A 19,493-nucleotide genomic window follows, 5' to 3' on the forward strand; every position below is an offset into this window, starting at 1 on the left:
CTTTGTATGGATTAAATAATCAATATATATACCATCTTATTAAGTGAGCTTCAGAGAGCCAGGCTAGCTGTTTCCACCCGTTTCCAATCTTTGTGCTAAGCTAAGCTAACCTACTGCTGGCTGTAGCACCACATTTACTGGACACATATGAGAGTGGTATCAAACTTCTCAATCAAGTGAATATTTCAGTAACGATTCCCTCACACATGCACAAACTCGCAAACATGAAAACACATTTAGATCTCATTTTTGTCATTTAGCTGGCGCTCAAATCCAGAGTGGCTTAATTAAAGGAAAACAAACAGTCTAAAGCCCTGTTCAGACGGGATTAATATTCCAGGGGGGATGTGGGCATTAGCTGTGCTCTGTGCTGGACAACAACTGAGCCAAAAGTACTCTAACAGCGAAAGGCAACACATTCCTCTGCCTGCGTCGTATTAGATCAGTCGGAATCAAGGTAACGCGCGTCTGCCAAAGAGGCCACTGCAAAGAAAGCTGATGAAAGCTCTTCCCGTAATCCCCTTTCTGCAGATACAGCGTGGTGGTGGAGGGCGAGAGAGGGAACCGACCACACATCTACTGCTTGGAACAACTGCTGCAGGAGGCTGTGAGTAAACTGGAGATCTCTCACATATAAAATCTCTGCATTTATGGATAACTAAATGCTCCACAGCCATCTCTGTTTCTAGTGATACTCAAGATGGGAGCTACTTAGCAGTTAGAAAATTGGAGGGTGAAAAGGGAAAGTTGACAGTCCAGTATGCTTGAAACAAACTATGCTGTTCTGGTTAATTCCCCCCCCCCAAAAGAACTCTTTATCCTCCTTTTGCACATCTTTGTAGTCTCGAATAAAGAAATCGGGCCGGCGCACACTTTCTGTGATGCACTCGGAGGCCCTTAACGTGTGCGAGAGCGGCCGACGCTGTCTTATGTTGACATTTAGGAGTCCTTTTATTCTGTGTGTGCAGATCATCGATGTGAAGCCTCCATCCGTGCGCTATCTCCCAGAGGGCACCCGCATCGCTGCATACTGGAGCCAGCAGTACCGCTGCCTTTACCCCGGCACCGTCGTCAACGGTACAACAGCAGCACGCAACCACACATGCACACACACAACTGATATGACACGATTCATACTCAGCTTACTTGCATGGACAATTTAACTGGAACCGGCAGCACAAATAAATGTAAGTGAGAGTCTGATCTTGTGGAATCAGATGATAATGTGAACATCATTGGTATGTTCTTATCGGGCGCTTTAAAGTCAGGGTGGTTTAATGGCGCGCAGAAATGCAGTCAGATTAAGAGTGAGTGGGTGCGATGCAGTCAAATCAGAAGAGAGACACCCACACTCCACATGTGAACTTGTTATTTTTGCTTATTTTCAGGAAGTTCAGATGTGGACGAGAACGATGATCTCATCACGGTGGAGTTCGACGATGGCGACACGGGCCGCATCCCTCTCTCCCACATCAGACTGCTGCCGCCAGACTACAAGATCCACTGTGAGAGCGCGCGCACACACACACACACACACACAGGCATGCACTCACACAGTAACAGTAACATCTCACCCAGTCATGACCTCATTAGTTTTTTTTTTCTTGTGGCCGCTCTCAGTTCTCTGTTGAAAAGAGGAAGGAGAAGAGAGAATAACTCCGTTCCCAAACACAGACACACAAACCATGATATATTTACCGTGTGTGTGAGCGTGTGTGTGTGAGTGTGTAGGCCTTGGATCAAGCTTGTCTGCTTTTGCAAAACTGCTCTGCATGTGTGTGTGTGTTGATGGTTTTAGCACAAGTGTTTTCCCAGTAGAGTGCAGCTAACTTACAGATATTCCGGTACATCAGTACTCTTTTTCCTGGAGAGTGTGTGTGTGTGTATAGTTGTAGATGTAGATATATTTTCCAGGACTAAAGTCTGACCCCTGCTTCATGACTGTCCACATCAAATACAGAGAGGAAAATATGGAGAGAAACAACCAGAGACTCTTAGCTTCCAGAGATTGCAAATACTGAGCGCTGCCTGCAGAAGAGCTTGAAGCACATCGCTCGTCTGTATTTTGCATTACAGTCGTTCGCTTCGTGTTTACCTTTGTGCTTTCTGCACACCAGGAGCTTGAATAAATATTTTTCCTTTTTGCAAGCAGGGTGCTTTCCAACATGCTTTATGTTGAGGCTTTTTAGGGGGAATGAACACAATCAAAAAGACATACAGTAATAGTACAGAATACTTTAAGAGGTGGAAACTTTGCAGGCTTCTTGTGGAGAATTTTAAAAAGCTGAGATTTCCTGCAGTTTGTGAAGAAAGCACAAGGAGCACATGGGTTAAGTGTGAACTCTTGTTTCCGTCCAGGCGCTGAGCCGTCCCCTGCTCTGCTCGTGGCCAGCTGCTCCAGGAGGAGAGTCCGCAAATGCAGCAAAGAGGGCAAAGAGGCAGGAACCAAGCCAGAGGAGACTCCTAAGATCAAAGGAAAACCTGGACGCAAACCCAAACCCAAACCAGGTGAGATCATCAAACTGCTTCCTGAGAAAGAGATGGATGGATTGATAGAGCAATAAAAGTTTTTATCATATCATTTGACCTGGAAAATTTAGTTTAGTATCATCTTTACTCCACTTACTTATTTTTATACTAACCAGCCCTACTAAGAGATAATATCCACTGCAGAGTCTAATTCTACAAAATGTCATGTCTACTTTAATGTGTCATTTAAATAATTGGTCACAGAAACGATCAACCAAACGTGTCAAATCTCCAAGAAAGAGAACGTAAAGCTTCCCACAGGAGGTAAAAGTAATGGAGGGGAGTGCTTAAAATAAAACAAGTGCTCTGTGCATTAAACACTGCCATCACTTTTACCTTTATTTGAGCTGCACTGCCTTTTTTTTTTTCTTTCTTTCTTTCCCTTCTGAGAGTAATTCCATGGGACCAGTAAAGAGCATCTCCTCACACACTGCAGCCAAATGTGTCTGCATAACATCATAAAAAAGAGATGGATTTCACATTATTTGGCTCGGTGCTCATTATGGAAATACACGCTGTCTCTGTCTCCACTGACTGCTTTACTTTTCCAGTTAAAACAGTTTAAAAAGTCTCACACATGTGTTTGCTTTTGGTCATAATAACAGAAATCGGTTATATGTGGTTTGTTGCTGTTGTTATTTGACATGTTTATCATACAGACCATTAAAGAAGTAAAGTCAAACATATTTTTATCATGTTCCTCTTTTTTTGTGTCTTTTTTAAAACAATAGAACCAACAAAAATAGCTCAAGGCTCGGAAAAAGTCTTTCATCAAACGTCTCATATTTGACCGTCGCTGTCATCTCTGACGTCAGTGTAATGAATTTGCTCAAACAGCCTCTTTTTGTTGTTTTCCGTGGCGCTCCCAGCCTATTACTTTAGCTGTAATATACGGCATGTTGCATGTCTGATTTGCTGACGCTGGCCTTGTTTCTACTGGCTAAGCACTTCTGAAATGCAATGTTTTCATTTCAGAATTGTATCCTTGCTGATTTGTCCGCCGCTGTCGGCATGCGAGGCTGCAGACCACAAAAATCATGAAGCCGCACGATGAGCGCGTCAGCATATCCAGAGCAAATCCATTTATGGTGTGCTTTGGCTAAACTTTCGAATGTTTTCTTTTTTCCTTTTTCCAGAGACCTCCGCGAACCCAGATGGCCGAGACAAAGCTGATCCTCCGTCTTCCTCCGCCCAGCCCTCGGAGAGACCCCAGGCTGCCACCAAACCCGCTCAGGACAGGACTTCCTCGGTCCAGAAAGTGGCTCAAGAGAAACCCCGTCCTGCGTCCCGCCCATCAATGGGAACCCAGGCGAAACCGGGCCGCAAGAGCTCCACCACGTCCCCCGCAAGCAGCCCCACCCTCCCCTCTCCTGTCCCTAGGAAGAGCACTTCAGTCCAGTCTCCTGCTCCTAAACCAGCCCGCACCCTCGCTCCCTCTCTGTACCCCTCCACCTATGGGAAGGTCCTGACTGTGGACCTGTACAGCGAGCCCAACCTCAGCTCCTACAACAGCCAGCGCAGAGAGAGAGAGAACAACTGCAGCGTCAGTCCCACCACCAGCAGACCCATGTCCAGACCCGGTATGACATCATCTACTACACCAAAACCCAACGCTTCATCTACGCCGAGACCCTCATCTGCCTCCACCTCCAAAAACAAATCCTCCTCAGACCATCACAGCAGCTCCAGACCCAGCCTCAGCTCCGGACTCATACCCAGCCCCATCTCCAGGATGTCGACAAGCAAATCCGGCTCTTCTCTGACCCCCAGACCGTCATCGTCGTCGTCACTCTCATCGTCATCATCTGCCTCCAGGCCCAAACTAAAGATGCCGTCCGACCAGCTGTCCTCTAGATCCAGCTCCATCTCCAGGCCCAAGTCCAGCTCGGGGCAGAGTGACATCGGCTCCGTGGTGAGACGGAAGCCTCCGTCCGCAGAGCCCCTCGTGAAGCTCGACCACGAAGGCGTGACATCTCCGAAAACCAAGAAGACCAAGGCTCTGATGTTGCTGGAGGGTCGAGGGGTCCGGCGAGATCACACCCCCATCGCCACGCCCACGTCAGCGTCCAATCAAAAGCTGCTGAAAGCTAAGCCGAGAGCTCCGGACAGAGAGACCGGCCTGCCAGAGAAAGACTACAAAGCATCGATGGCGGCTAAAGAGAAAGCGGAAAACCGCGGGAGTGGCGGTAGAGGGCAGGAGGTGGACACGAGGGAGGAGAAGGGTAAGAAAGAGGAGAGAAAGGAGGTGGAGAAGAGAGAGAAGAGAAAGATGAAAGTGGAGTCTCAGAGCAGCAGCAGCTCAGAGTCGGAGGAAGAAGCGGAGAAAGGGAAAATGAAGCAAAAGAAGAAATGCACCTCCAGCTGCTCTTCCTCTTCTTCATCCTGCTCTGGTTCCTCCTCGTCCTCTTCGTCGTCCTCGTCTTCATCGTCGTCGTCATCCACCGATGACTCGTCCTGCAGCTCAGATGAAGAGAGGACCCCTACTCCTCCGCCGGGCCCCGTCTCACTGCCTCCGGCACAAGACAAGCCGAAGGAGGAGACGAAAGAAGACAACGACGATGAAGAAGAAGAAGAGGAGGAAGAAGAGGAGGTGAAAAAGGAGGTGGATGTAAAAGTGGAGGAAGATGAAGAAGAAGATGAAGAAGAAGAAGAAGAGACGTCTCCTCTCTCTAGATCTCCCTCTCCTTCGACATCCCCGACTCCTGCTGCTCCTGCTCCGGCCAAACCTGCTAAACCAGCCACCGGGAAGGGCTCCGGGCAAAGGGGTCGCCCTCCGAAACCCAAGCCCAGCGGAGGAGAGGGGAAGGTGGGGAGACCGAAGCGGAGAGAAGGGGTTCACCTCCCTACGACCAAGGAGCTGGCCAAACGCCAGAGGCTTCCCAGTGTGGAGAACAGGCCCAAAATTTCAGCTTTCCTCCCAGCCAGACAGCTCTGGAAGTGGTTTGGGAAACCCACTCAGGTGAGGAGAGAAATCTCACGTAATTAGAAAAAAAATGCTGCTGTCATTTTTGAGAAACACCAACTGCATTCATTTAAATCTATCCTCTGACCCCCACTGCAGAGACGTGGTATGAAGGGCAAGGCCAAGAAGCTTTTCTACAAAGCCATTGTACGCGGCAGAGAGATGATCCGCATCGGTGACTGTGCCGTGTTCCTGTCGGCCGGGCGGCCCAACCTGCCCTTCATCGGCCGTATCCAGAGCATGTGGGAGTCCTGGGGCAGCAACATGGTGGTCAGGGTCAACTGGTTCTATCATCCAGAGGAGACAAACCCCGGCAAGAAACTCACTGACAAGAAGGTAAGAGCCTAGAGTTTAAATGAAATGTAACTAAGCAGACCGGTTATGGTGAAGTGAGTGATTGAAGTCAATGTGAGTGCCACTTCTTAAAAAACTTAGCAGAACATCTTATTCAGCTGTGAGTGTTTTAAGACCTATTGAATCATTTAATTTTATGAAATGTAATGCATGAGTAGGATACTATTTTCTCCACTGCTAATAAAACCTACAATCCATTTTCTCTCTTCATTCCTCATTAAATACATACTGAGTGCATCATTAGAAAATGATGAGCAGACTATAGTAGTGTTTACCTGATTCCTTCAGACTAAATACGTTGTGTGTTTTGTCAGTTTGAAGCTTTTTCCTAAATCTAATACTTGTTTCCTCTCCAGAACTGGGATCAGATGTGTGGCCAGTCTTTACCAGCAGCTCTGCAATCCTCTATTCAGAGGAAAGACTTCATGGAGGTGAGAAAAAAATTAGTTATTTAACCTGTGTTGTTCAAACCCTGGGGCTTTTTTCTCTCATCTTAGTGTGGGAGTGTGGACAATATGGAGCCCCAAAACTGATTAAATGTAGTAAATTGAGTGTGTAAATATGAAATACATTCTTCTATTTTTCTATATTCTTTCTTCTCTTTCCCTAGCTCATTTTATTTTTCAACTCTTTAGTTTTCCTGTACAGCAGTCAGTGCACTTGATGTTATTCATCCATAATCTGAACTGCATACTGGTGTAGCCAGTATGTCACTGTATAAGCTCCTGTAACAGTCACTAAAGCATTTTAGTCGTTTTTTTTAGTTTTCAAGTTAAAGACACATAAAAGTTTTTTGTTAGGTTTGTTTGACATCATGGGAAAAATACGTTAAATCGCACTCACCCACAAAATGTCACAGATGACACAAAGGGCAACACTTTTTCCATTATATTTGATAAAGACAAATGAAGATAGAAACATTGTCTAAAATGCTTTAGCTACTGTTAGGAGGGTTTATAACATGGTTGGATCATCGCTGGATATAAATTGGGAAAATCCTGGTTCTGAACTTACCTGAAAAAGGGTTAAGACTAGCTCATGTTAATATCAGGAGGAATAAGTAAAGGTGATGAAATATCTAGCTTTATTAATAGTAAATATATCAATGTAGTTGTTGTCTCAGAAACCCATTTAGATCACTCAATAACATATACAAAGCCTTATTTCCACCAAGGTTAGTGCTGGACCTGATGGTTCATCTTGCTCTCTGTAAATAGATTTTATTTGGTAGTGTCTATAAGTGCAATATGTAGAAGGATTGTGTTGTGATGAAGATAACAGATATCAACAAAAGGTTGAACAGCACAGCACTCACTTGTAATTTAACTCAGACGGTGAACAGGTCAACTAGAGTGTGTTGCAATTACATTGGGCAAACATCTGCAACCTGTATTGACCACATTCACTAATGACAGTGAATTATCCTCTGAAGCAGGATCTGTCCCTGTGGGGTTTAATGATAATATTGTTGGAATAGTTAGAAAAACCACAAGTCCCGAAGCTGGCCTGAAGTTCATATAAGAGAGGGAGAATAAGATTTGGTTAGATATATAGAGACTGTTGAGTTGGCATTAAATGAGGTGGAAAAAGCCCTGAAGTTATTTTCTGAACTATTTCTCTCTGTGTCTGATCAATGTTTCCCATTAAGAGAATTTAAATAGCTCAAATGAAGGCAGTTTACAGTGAGATCCGTAGAATTTTCAGTATGTGTAAAAGAAACAAGCTTTAAAAAAAAGGGCAACGGATTCTAAAGGAACTGAAAATTGGCAAATGTAGTGCGTAATGAGAAATAAATCTACACAGTTAAACAGAGAGGAAAAAAGCACATAATCAAAACATCAAAACAAACTGTGGAAAACCCTGAATGACATAATGGGTACTGCCAAGAATAATACACCTTTTTTTCATTACCATCAATGGAATTTCCCTACTAAAAACAAGGGACATTGCACACCCTCGTTTTATGGACAAAGTTGATAAGTTAAGAAAGGTAACAGGTTCCTCTTGTGGGGGTGGTATGTTGTTTTGAATGATTCTATTTATGAGAAACAAAGGTTTTTGTTTTCAATCTAGTTTCAATCTATAAAAATTGGGAAGATGGAAAAAACCGACTTGCTGGCCTAAACAATGATAAAAAAGCCGCTAGATTAATTTCATTGCCAATATGTCATATTTTCAACTTGAGTCTTAAGGAGGGTTATTCCCTCAGGTTTGTAATCTGCCAAGGATGTACCTCTTCCAAAAAACAAATGAGAGAGATTCTCAGCTGCCAATAGCATGCTCATTAGTATTCTTCCAGTGTTCAGCAAGCTAATGGAAAAAGTTGTCCTTGAACAGATACTACACTATTCTTCACTTAATGAATTAAACTGTGGTTTGCAGCATGCCTGTAAGGCAGATTACTCTACATGCACAGCGCTGACTGAGATCATCCACGAATGGCTTTTTATACTGAAAAGAAAATGATCTCTATTTGCAAATGTACAATTTTATACATTGCATGAAATAATAAAACCGACTTAAAGAACACACCTAAAACTGACCTGCGGTTTTTGAATGAAGCAAAAAACTAAAGTGTGATGTTCAGGGCCAAACATGTCACTAATAATGATGATAAGCTGGGCCTTTCACTCAAAGCAGCTATTACGGGAGAAACATATTGAAATATTGTTTAAAAAAATGGATAGGCCATAATAATGGATATATTGCATCAGACCCCTGCCTCTAGACTGCTACTGACACAGGCACCTGTTTTATCTCACCTTGATTACTGCTCAGTGGTCTGGTCAGATGCAGCCAAAAAAGATCTGTCTGAGCTCCAAATAGCCCAGCATAAAGCTGCATAGCTTGCACTGTCCTGTCCTCTAGGTGTGAGGCAGAGTACAAAGAGTGTATAGAGTGTATCAATCATGGCTGAGAGTAGAGTAGAGGAGAGGCTGGCATGCAATCTAATGGCTTTCATTAGGAATATCAGCAAACAGCCAAATTATCTGTACTGGGAAATAAGTTGCAGTATGCATATCTGTAATGTATAGAGCCATCACAATATGAAACAAGTTACCAAATATAATAATTGAAGCATCAAGTAAGGCAAGTTTTAAGGAAAACTACTAAAAAACACATAAATAAAAATGAACCAACCTGGATGAAACACAATGAGATGTGTTGTGGTTATTGAGTTTTGTGTTATATGTAATGTGTTATATTTTGTTGTGTGTGGCCCCAGGAAGAGTAGCTGCTACCTTAGTGGCAGCTAATGGAGAACCAAATATAGAAGAATATGTTATGATCACAGTCACCAGATCTTAATCCAGTTGAACACTTATGACAGATGACATTTTATTTCTTGCTTGTCTGATGGTCTATTACTACATTTCATCCACTCCTGGGCTCATTAGGACAACATGTGAAAGCAGTTAATTGTCCAGTTGGGTAGAAAAGAATGAAATGTTTCACACGCAGCACATCCAGCAGTTTTAGAATAACAACCCTCTGTGTCTGTGCCGCAGCGAGCCCTGTACCAGTCGTCCCACAGCGACGAGAACGACGTGCAGACGGTCAGTCACAAGTGCCTGGTGGTGAGCGTGGAGGAGTACGAGCAGATGACCCACACGCGCCGCTACGCCGACAGCGAAGACCTCTACTACCTGGCCGGCACCTACGAACCCACTACGGGCATGATCTTCAACACCGACGGAGTCCCGGTCATCTGCTGAAACCACCGAACTCCAAACCCAGCCCAGAGAGCCTCTCCGGAAAAAACCAAAATAGTGACACGACACGACGACTTTTCAGACCGCGCTCGGAGTCAAAGCCGACACGCGGTTCTTCCCCATCCCTCATCCCCCTCCCCCCCAAGTCTAATCACTGCTCTTCACTCATGATGGATCTTTCACCCACCATGACTCTAACAGCATGATACACTTCAAACAGACTGTCATGAACAGCTACTACTACAGAGACGGGAGACACTACAGACAGTATTATAAAGGAACCTGAACGTCTCCTGAAACATTTGCACACACAGACTCCATTTCAACACAAAGACTGTTAAATGTGCTCGTGTTCACGGGAAAGATTCAGAGCACACGTGAGCACTTCAGTCTCCTTTTTACATGGAAATATAACCGGCATAAAAAAAACACGTGTACACCCACACCTGCACAGACACATGTAAATACTCACCCCTCCCCCACGTAACACACACACACACACACACACACACTTATATAGAGGAAAATATGAGTGTTTTATTTTCATGTAATAGATTTATGTCAGAGTACTTTTTACTAAAGAGGTAACAGTCGAGAAGCTTTAATGAACTGTGAATGATGATACAGGAGAGAGGCCGGCGTTGCGTGCGCGCCAGGAGATGTGATGTTGTGATTATGATGTTGCCGTGGTGATGTTACAGTCATGTTACAGTCATATAAAAAAAAAAGTCATGTTACAGTCATATAAATGTATCTACAGAACAGCAGGAGCGACAGACGCATAGAGAGAAAGAGACGCACAGAGAAAAGAGAGAGTGAGAGGGGTAGAGACTCCTTCCGTTGCTGTCCAACATAGAGCACTTAAAAAAAAAAAGAAAACACTTAAAGTCTATCCTCCTTTAATTTAACCCCCTACCCCCCTCCTCAATTCCCCTTGACAATCCTAACCTCGGGGAGGCAGCCTGTCCGTGCGCTACTAAAACTTCTGACTCCCTCAGAGACTCAGGCTAAAGAGAGAGGAAGGAATCTTGTACTATTTAAAAGCACTTCCCATTTTCATCTTTGAGTTCCTTCTCTTAAAGGAAAAATCCACCCTAAAAAAAACACTTAAACACTATGATTTAAAAAAAAAAAAAAAAAAAAAAGATGATGCTGTTGATGAGTCTTGTGATTTGTCCGTTTTGCACTGAGGTCGAACAACTATACAGAGAAAAATAGACCCTAGAGTTTTTTCACCTGGCAGAAGCATCAATATGAAGATTCTGGATGGTGTTGAAAAGCATTCTGGGAAATGTACAGACAGTTTTTGACAGATAATACATCACTTCATCACAAACTAACTCCAGTAACACAAGCTGATATATTAACAGTGAAGGTGGATTTTTCCTTTCTCTTTAAAAAAAAAAGGTGTTTTCAGGGTTGTAAACGCTGCAGTCGAGTCTAAGACGCATCAAGGTGGTGGCACCGATGCTCAGTATGAATCTGCCAGCACTGATTAAATCAGTATCATTCAATTTTAACAGTCTTCTTTCACAGTTTGGCTGCAGTGTTTGCAACCTTTGTGTCCTGTGTTAATGTTATTTTGTTTTTTCTCTTTTGCTTCTGCTGTTTTATGGACGTTACCCCCCCCCCCCCCCCTTTTGATCACATTTCTACCCTCCAAGCGATCAGTTGTATTTGACATGAGTGCACTTTGAATAAGCTCCGCTGCAGAGGAGACTCTGCGACTGGGAGGTCTCCTACGTCTTCCTAGAGTATTTACTTAAAAAACCCTTCCTCCCATCGCGTTCGCCGCCTCTCCTCTGCACACCAGCGATGCCCTCCCCTCCCACCGTAGACGCAGAGAAACAGACCACGTCCCTTTTTCACGCGTTCTGCTTTTTCGGCTTTCTTTTAGCTGCTTATGAAATGGTTTCTATGTGCCTAGTTTGACCGTTTTCAATTTTTTATAGGGTGAGACTGTTGAATGTTGTGCTCAGGGTTGTGAGCGTTTTGGGGCGGCCTTACTCTCCCAGGCCTTATGATGATGATTCGCCAAATCTCTCTTAGGTCCCGCCCTCCTAGCCCCCACCATTATAAAGGTGCCAAGGAGGAATCTGATTGGTATTCTACCCAGTCTGCTGACGTGGGGAAACACCTGTCTTGATTTGTAGTTAAAATAAGCCCCGGTATATTGTGTATAGTGCGTGTATCAGATATATCAGCATCTATATGCAGTATGTGCTGTATGTAGTATACTCTATATCTGTGAATTATCATGTTGATTTTACTTGTATGTTTCTTACCATGTTGCCCTCTCTCTGCCTCGCCGCAGAGATTGCAGATTGTCTTGTTGATATTCAATAGGTTTAATATTTTCTACTCTCTCTCGAGATCTTTTGGTTTTGTCAGATTTTTTTAAATTTTTTTATTATTTCTACTCACTCTGAGGTGGCCGAGTGACATCTGGAGGACAACCCCGAGATGTTAATGTCACGTTTTCCCGCTAAATGACAACAACAACAAAAAGGATCAGTGTAGTAGTAAAGTTTGTTAATGTGCTGCTAGTCTGTTAATACTGAAAGCCCGTTTTTAAAGAGGTTTGACCAGGTACAGAGTCACTATGTGTACTGTTGTCTGAAGATTTTTTGTGTAGATTTGCAACCTTGAATGAATCGATCGATCAACTGATGCCAGAGAATTTTATCTTTTAAACTCCCCCAATTCCCCCCCCACCCAGCCTGCTCCTCCAGCTGCTGCTGCTGCTTTTTACGTCCCCTCGGGCCGACACCCGACAGACGATCCCTCCCGGAAATTCACTTTTCCTGCAGACAAAAAAGTTCAAAAGTTTTGACTGACAGCCAGCCAAAACGGATCCCTCGGTGTACACAGGTCGTACAGGTGTCTGCAGAGTGAAACAAGTTAAAGTGCCCGTTATGAATGTTTGTTTACCCCTGGAGCTGCTAAAGCACTTTTTTTCTGTGTGTGTGTGTGCGTTTATGTGTGTGTGGGTGTGTGAGGGAAACTGATAAGACATCACACTCTCATCCCTTGGTATTACCACATACACACACACACACACACACACACACACACACTTCCACACCTTTGTAACCCTTGAAGGTGTGTGTTATTGCCTTCCAATCACTATTTGCCCCCCCCCCCCCCTATATCTCCATCCAAAGCCCAGCCTTAGGCCTTCTTACAGGGTCCAACACACACACACAAACACACACACACACTTATTCCCCATTTCGCCTTCATTTTCTTTTCGTGTCATGCGTTATAAAAACCTGGCTTTATGTTCTTTTTATCACCGTTTGTGTTTTTTTGTCGATTTTGCTGTGATTTTCTTAATATACATCTCTGTACTTTTTTTTTTTGTTTTTGTTTGCATGTTTCTGTCATTTTTTTCCCCTTGCTTCCCCTCTCTGAACAATTGTCCACGCCTCTTAAGCAATACTGCTGAAAGGCACTGGGAGCTAGCTGCTAGAGAGAGAGAGAGGATTGGGAGAGAGAGCAAAAGAGAGAATGAGAAAGAGAGAGAGAGAGAGAGAGGTGGACTGGAGGCTGGTTCTTCGTCTGCTGTTCCTTCAGTATCGTTATCGTCCTGTTACAGACACACACACGAAAGAAAGAAAGAAAAAAAAAAAGATTATTTTGAAAATAGAAAAATCATCTAAGTTTTGTAAATGATCCTTCACTGTCGAGGGGAGAAAAAGCTATCAGAATATACTTTGTACACATGTCTAATCTTGTAAAAAATGCAAAAGAATACATTTTAGAAATAAATCTGAAACCAGATATATTCTGTCGCTCTATACTGTATGTGTAAGGTTTTTTTTTCTTTTTTTTTTTACAGACAACAACCACGTTTATCAGTGTTTCTTTCAAATTGTTTTAGTAACTCAATATTTTATAGTTAATCAATAAACAGATGGAACTGTACTTCTGGTGTCCTGTGAGTCTCTGGCGTGAAAAATGTCTTCTATCGATGCTTTTGATGACATTTGTGTTTCTGTCCTACTGCTAAAATGCTGCACTTCAGTCAAATATTTGTAGTCGAGCATGAGATCTTCACAAACCGACCTGAGAGATGTTTCAACATGATATACTCACATCCGCATTCCAGCTAATTCCACTTTCTTTCCTCTCCATCACTTCGCCTCCTGGCACTGTCCTCACTGGAGGCCCAGAGGCAGCTCACTCACCTAAATTAGCTGCCTTGATGTTAAGTGTGTGTTTTTTTTTTGTGTGTTACTTTTCTGCCTGTTTTCAGTTTTGTGTGGACTGCCCCTTTAATCATCAGTTGACTCTCCATCAGGCCTCCATTTTGGCAGCCCAGTAATGAAGCTGCTGGTTGTGATAAAATGGAGGAAAGTTCAGCTTCCTCTGCTGAGCTGCAGAGCTGACCGCGGGAGACACATTTTCCACCGCTGACCGTTCTTGACTCTGCCCTCAAAGAGCTGGCAACTGTGTGTGTGTGTGTGTGTGTGTGTGTGTGTGTGTGTGTGTGTGTGTGTGTGTGTGTGAGTTTGTGTGTGCCTGCCTTTTGAATTCCAGTGTGTCCACGTGTAATTAAATCTTTGCTGACATGAACTGAGTGTGTGTTCCGTGTTCCTGTTTTACGGTGAGAGCAGCAGTCAGGAGTCCAGCCGCCTCTCTGTTTCCCCCAAAGGACCAACATCAGCATAACATCAGAACCTGCTGCACGCTTCTTTCTCTGACACACACACACACATGTACAGTACACCAGCACTGCAAGGCATCCACACATCCTAACACACACAGTCTTGTTTGCATCACTATAGAGGACATTCATCATTTCCTGACATCTTATTCAAACCTTAGCCATAACCACCCACTCTAAGCCTTACCTTAACATAATCTTAAACTTACCATAACTTTAAACTAAGTCTTCACCCTAAAATAAATGAATAACATAAAGGGGACTTATTTTTTGTCCCCATAAAGGAGGTGAGTCCCCACAACGTGACTGTATAAACAGATTCAGGTCCCCACAACATCAGGAATACCTGGACCTCACACACACACACACACACACAGACAAACACACACACTCTTCCTCCATCCTGCCTCAGCAGCGCCATACACACCCTCCTGTGGGTGTGTAAGCATGCAGGGTTCTGATTGGCTGATATCACATGAACAGACGCTTTCTATTGGCGGAGGAGTCATTGCAGCTTAAACCCAGAGAGCAGAAGGAGCCGAGATGCAAGTGTGTGTGTATGTGCACATTTTTGTTACGTCACAGGGACCTTTTTTTCTGACACAAACACAGACATTGTTGGGACCAGAAGTCCTCGTGAGGACCAAAGCCTGGTCCTAATGAGGCAGAACGTCATTTCTGAGGTCCTGGTTAAGGGTTAGTGTAATGCATAAATTGGTGATGGTTAAGGTTAGGGTTAAGCCACAATGAATGGAAGTCAATAAAATGTCCTAACAATGATAGCTGCATAAACAAGTGTGTGTTTGAAGTCATTACTGCTGAACCCCTCCTCTTGTTCTTTCTTTTACTCCGCAGCTCTTCCAGGCAGCTGTGTATGTGTGTTTGTGTGTGTGTCACACACACCGGTTTCCCAGGAGACAGGTATCTGAGTGAGGGGGCGTTCAAATGCACACCGAGCACAAACAGTTTGAAAGGCTTGTTATTCAGACTGGAGTCTGCTCTCAGACTTCCAGAACCTTCTGTGTTTGTCTTTCAACTCTGTTTTGTCGAAAAGCAAGAACAGTTTTTGTACGTATACTTCCATACTGACTCTGTTCTGCTCAGATTACTTCATTTGTGTTATTCCACCTCTGTTTCTCTCTATCTTGGTTTATTCAGGCTGACATAAGGAGGCCTACAAGGACACAAACAGGACGTCCAGTACAAGATTGTCAGACACATCAGCCTGGAAACATCTGAAGCTGAAATACGTTTTTAAAATATCTGATGTTATCAAGAAACTTCTTTCTTCATTTCTTGAATCCACACAAAGAAATAGTTCTGCAATTTGGTAAATACACTTGTTCGCTTTACTCATAAGATTGAGATGAGAACACAATGCCACTCTCATGTTATGTAAAGTATGGAGTGATGGTGAGTTCCGTTTGTACTCAGAAGTTGGAATTTCCGAATTCCCAGTCAGATATTGCAACTGGAATACCCCTTGAAGTTGGACTTCTCACTTGGAAGGTCAGACGAATCTCATCAGACCCGACCTCAAAATCCAAGATGGTCGCCCCAACGCATCAACAGTGTGAAAATCTCATGTCATCTCACTCTTAGCAAAAACTTTTTCCAAAGTGTTTCACTCCGTAATCATGAAACTTCTGCTGTGAATTCACTACTGTCAGATGTCTGAGTGCTGATGTCTGCAGTGTCTGAGGTAGAGGAAGATCACACAGGAAAACTTCTAACTATAGAAGTTAGAAGTTGCTTGCGATTTTTGTAGGTCTGTAACTATTGTATTGTATTTAATTAACAGAATAATTTAAGTTAATTTAGGTTTAGTTAAACGTTTGTACTAAAGGGACAAATTGAGGTGTGGAAGAAATATATTTTCTTCTTTACTAACCCGTTAATCACTGTATGACCCCTCAGATCTTTCTGGCAACCCCTCGGTGGAGGTCTGACCCTAGATTGGGAACCACTGAAATACCACTGAAATATCAGCCAGAACAGAGTTACTGTTTATTCTGTAATACATGGTTTTCCCAAAGTAGTTCAACACATTGATCTAATAAGGTGGAAGTCCAGATGTTACAATAAGAAAAAACGATTCAGCTACAGCCTACAGAGACATGATTAGTTCGTATGATGTACGATGTACGTACTCTGTATGAGTCTGTGTGTGTGTGTGTGTGTGTGTGCGCGTGCTTGTGTGCATGCGTGTGTGTGCGTGTGTGTCTGTTCTTTGTTTTCTCTGGCTTTTGATCTTCCTCTCTCACCCCTCAATGTGAAATGACAACTGAGCCTTACAAATATTAGTTCAGAGTGTGATCCCACATGGATGTGTGTGTGTGTGTGTGTGTGTGTGTGTGTGTGTGTGTGTGTGTGTGTGTGTGTGTGTGTGTGTGTGTGTGTGTGTGTGTGTGTGTGTGTGTGTGTGTGTGTGTGTGTGGGTGCATGTTCATGTGTGTGATGTACTGCATATCAATTAGCTATCTATTATTCATGCTGACAACGTAATGAATGAAACATCACAGTCTTTGTATTTCAGGCATGTTTACTTGTCGCTCTCTCTTTCTCAGAATCTCTCTCACACAACACACACACACGCACACACACGCACACACACACACACTTACACATACAGCTGCCGTTGTGGGTATTTAGACTGGAGTGACAGAGTGACTAAAATCCCATTGTAGCTGTGAAGACGAGGTGATGCCCACTGAATACCTGACAGCTGAATCCAGCTCAAGACTCTCAGCTCCTTTTAATGAAAGAGCAAGGACATCTTTTCTACTGGAGGTGAGGGGGGTGCATGTTCCCCTCACTTTAACGTCTTTCCTTTGATTTAGTCTCTAAAATTTCTCTAAACAGTGTCCTCTGACTGTCTAGCTGCCAAAATCCAGATAAGAGAAGAAGTGAGCTTCAAGAGGCTTTGAGAGCAACAACAAGTGCTTATGGAGCCCCCCCCCCCCCTGGGTTTTGCCTCTCAGGCTACACCTTAAACATTATTATTAGTGGAGCTTTAAAAAGCAGCTTTAAAAAGAAGTTCCACAGACACCACACATGGCTGTAAAAGGTACCTCCACCTCATTTGCATCTATATTTAAATGTACATTTAATATTCTTCTAAAAACTTGAAGATCAGTCAAACACATGGATGGACCCTTGATCAGAAAGGGGCCCTCAGTGTCGCCTTTTTTTGTAATTTGTCAAACTCCACAGATATATGACTCAGGGCTTGAGCCATTCTCTTGATGTTGATACTATATATGGAGTTACAAGGTTTCCATCTGACAAAAGCATCATCTAATCGGAATAAAATAAAAGTTGTTTCAAAGAAAATTTAGTTTGATATTTGAATGTTTTGTTTGTCAATTTGACGGCTGAGCAATTGATGATTGATCAGCTGGCCACAATGCTCTGTGTTGAGTGTGTGGGGAAAATGATCAAATTGCATTAAATTGCCCTCAAACAGGTTTACAGAATAAAGTCCCAAACCAGTGTAACTGACTCACTGCACTGTTGTTGACACAGTTTTCAGTTTCAAAGTTAGCCAGAGTTCATGCTCTTCATATAGAATGAGGAAATGGGGATTACAGTGTTGCATTACACTAATGTGTCCTTACATACTGTTCAGGGTCAAATATGACCAATTTATACATTTGAGAGCTGTAAACACACTCTATTCACATTTCTTTTAGCCTGCCTTTTCTTAATGTGAACCACAGTATACAAAAATGGAATAAAAATGCATTTAAAAAAAAATGTTTGTGGAGCTGATTGACACATTTTTATTTTTTTTAAGCAAATGTACAATTTTGACCTGTGTTTATTAAATAACATAATAAATCAGCATTAAAACATGTTTTTTTCTTTCTTCATATTCTATAAAATGTTCTCTTGGACCATAAAATAGTGATTTTTGAATGTCTTTTTTCCACAAGATGAATAAAAAAAGGATTAATCAAACATTTATTAATGACTGATTGGGTATTTATGAATGTGAATGGGTGTAGAGACTAATTATGGGTCAGAATATAATCAGTATTTAAGGGTTAAAGAGAATTTATTGAGCAACAGATTCATGGTGATACAGACTGAGTGACCACAACCTGCCAATGAGACCAGTGGACACACAAGCCTGGCAAACCTGACAAAAATCACTCTGTTAGCCATAAGATGTAGAGACAGAGTAACACTTCCTGCTGTACTTCAGCATGAAGAAAGACAGAAGAAAGAAAAAAAATCATAAACTGTTACACCAAAAACAAAACTCAATATTTACATGTGAAACAGATGACATGAAGCAGCAACATCTGAGTCAGAGCATGTCATAGTCCCAGGGAAAACTGGCAAACTCCTAATTCCTCTTATTAGTTTTGATTTGACTCTCACCATTATCTTTAAACCCCACCCCCCAGACCAATTTGAGAACATCTTCTACTTTGTGCACTGGAGGTTTCAAGTTTTCATGTCACACTCATGTTACTATATACTGGCCCTCCATTGGCTCGATATTAGTTGTGATGTCACAAATCATGCTCATACTGCAGGTCTGCGCTGTAAACTAAGATTTAAACATGAGCTCAGAGAAACTCTTCCGCTGATGAATGTGAAGACAAACTCTGCACATACATCATCCTGCACAGTGAAGCTCAAACACTCAACTAAAGGAACAAGAAGGAAAACATATTTCAGACGGGAAGGGGCTTTAATAATGGTTATACCCATAAAACAAATTTGAATTTGAAATATGCTGAATAGTAGAGGAGGGACGTGTTCTCCAGCTCAATGCTGCCACCTGTAGGGGAAAGCTGATGCACATCACCCCAGAAGTTTTCTGTCATGTTTTTCATTTGTATGTGTTGTTATACTGGAACAAAGTGTTTTTATTGTTCTCTCACTATCTTATTTATAAGACCTCTCTCTCCTCTATATCCTAATCATCCCAAACCTTCATATTTGAGACATGTTTCTTTATCTCTTTTCTCTCTGATGCCTTTCTTCTACCTCTTCAATGTAGTTACACTCTCTCTCATAGTTCTCTTTATCTCTCTTCACATTATATTCACATTATAGTTTTACTGTCGCACTTGTGTTAAGTCAAGTCAATCTTATCTAGTGTTCACAGCTTTAAATCATAGGTTTGTCTTAGATTGTCTATCTGTTCAACATATGTCACGTTCTATCTTTTGATTCTTTATCTAAAAAAGAAAAAAAAACTCCACAACAGCAACAACAAAAAAACCATTGATGGAAAAAGAGGAAGAAGAGG

At 42.7% G+C, this 19,493-nt stretch overlaps 1 protein-coding gene across 1 annotated transcript in view; it reads left to right on the top strand.

Annotated features, from left to right (window-relative positions):
- tnrc18 (trinucleotide repeat containing 18) overlaps positions 1-13,356 on the top strand; it is a 49,690-nt gene extending 36,334 nt beyond the window's left edge. The window contains exons 23-30 of the mRNA XM_062438294.1: positions 532-607; positions 969-1,077; positions 1,389-1,505; positions 2,359-2,508; positions 3,666-5,488; positions 5,591-5,827; positions 6,202-6,276; positions 9,355-13,356. Coding sequence (XP_062294278.1) covers positions 532-607; positions 969-1,077; positions 1,389-1,505; positions 2,359-2,508; positions 3,666-5,488; positions 5,591-5,827; positions 6,202-6,276; positions 9,355-9,561 — 2,794 coding nt within the window. The 3' untranslated portion in view covers positions 9,562-13,356. The remainder of the gene's footprint in view (positions 1-531; positions 608-968; positions 1,078-1,388; positions 1,506-2,358; positions 2,509-3,665; positions 5,489-5,590; positions 5,828-6,201; positions 6,277-9,354) is intronic.
- Positions 13,357-19,493: the final 6,137 nt, after the last annotated feature.

This window comes from Scomber scombrus, chromosome 18, assembly GCF_963691925.1.
Source record: "Scomber scombrus chromosome 18, fScoSco1.1, whole genome shotgun sequence".
NCBI lineage: Eukaryota > Metazoa > Chordata > Actinopteri > Scombriformes > Scombridae > Scomber > Scomber scombrus.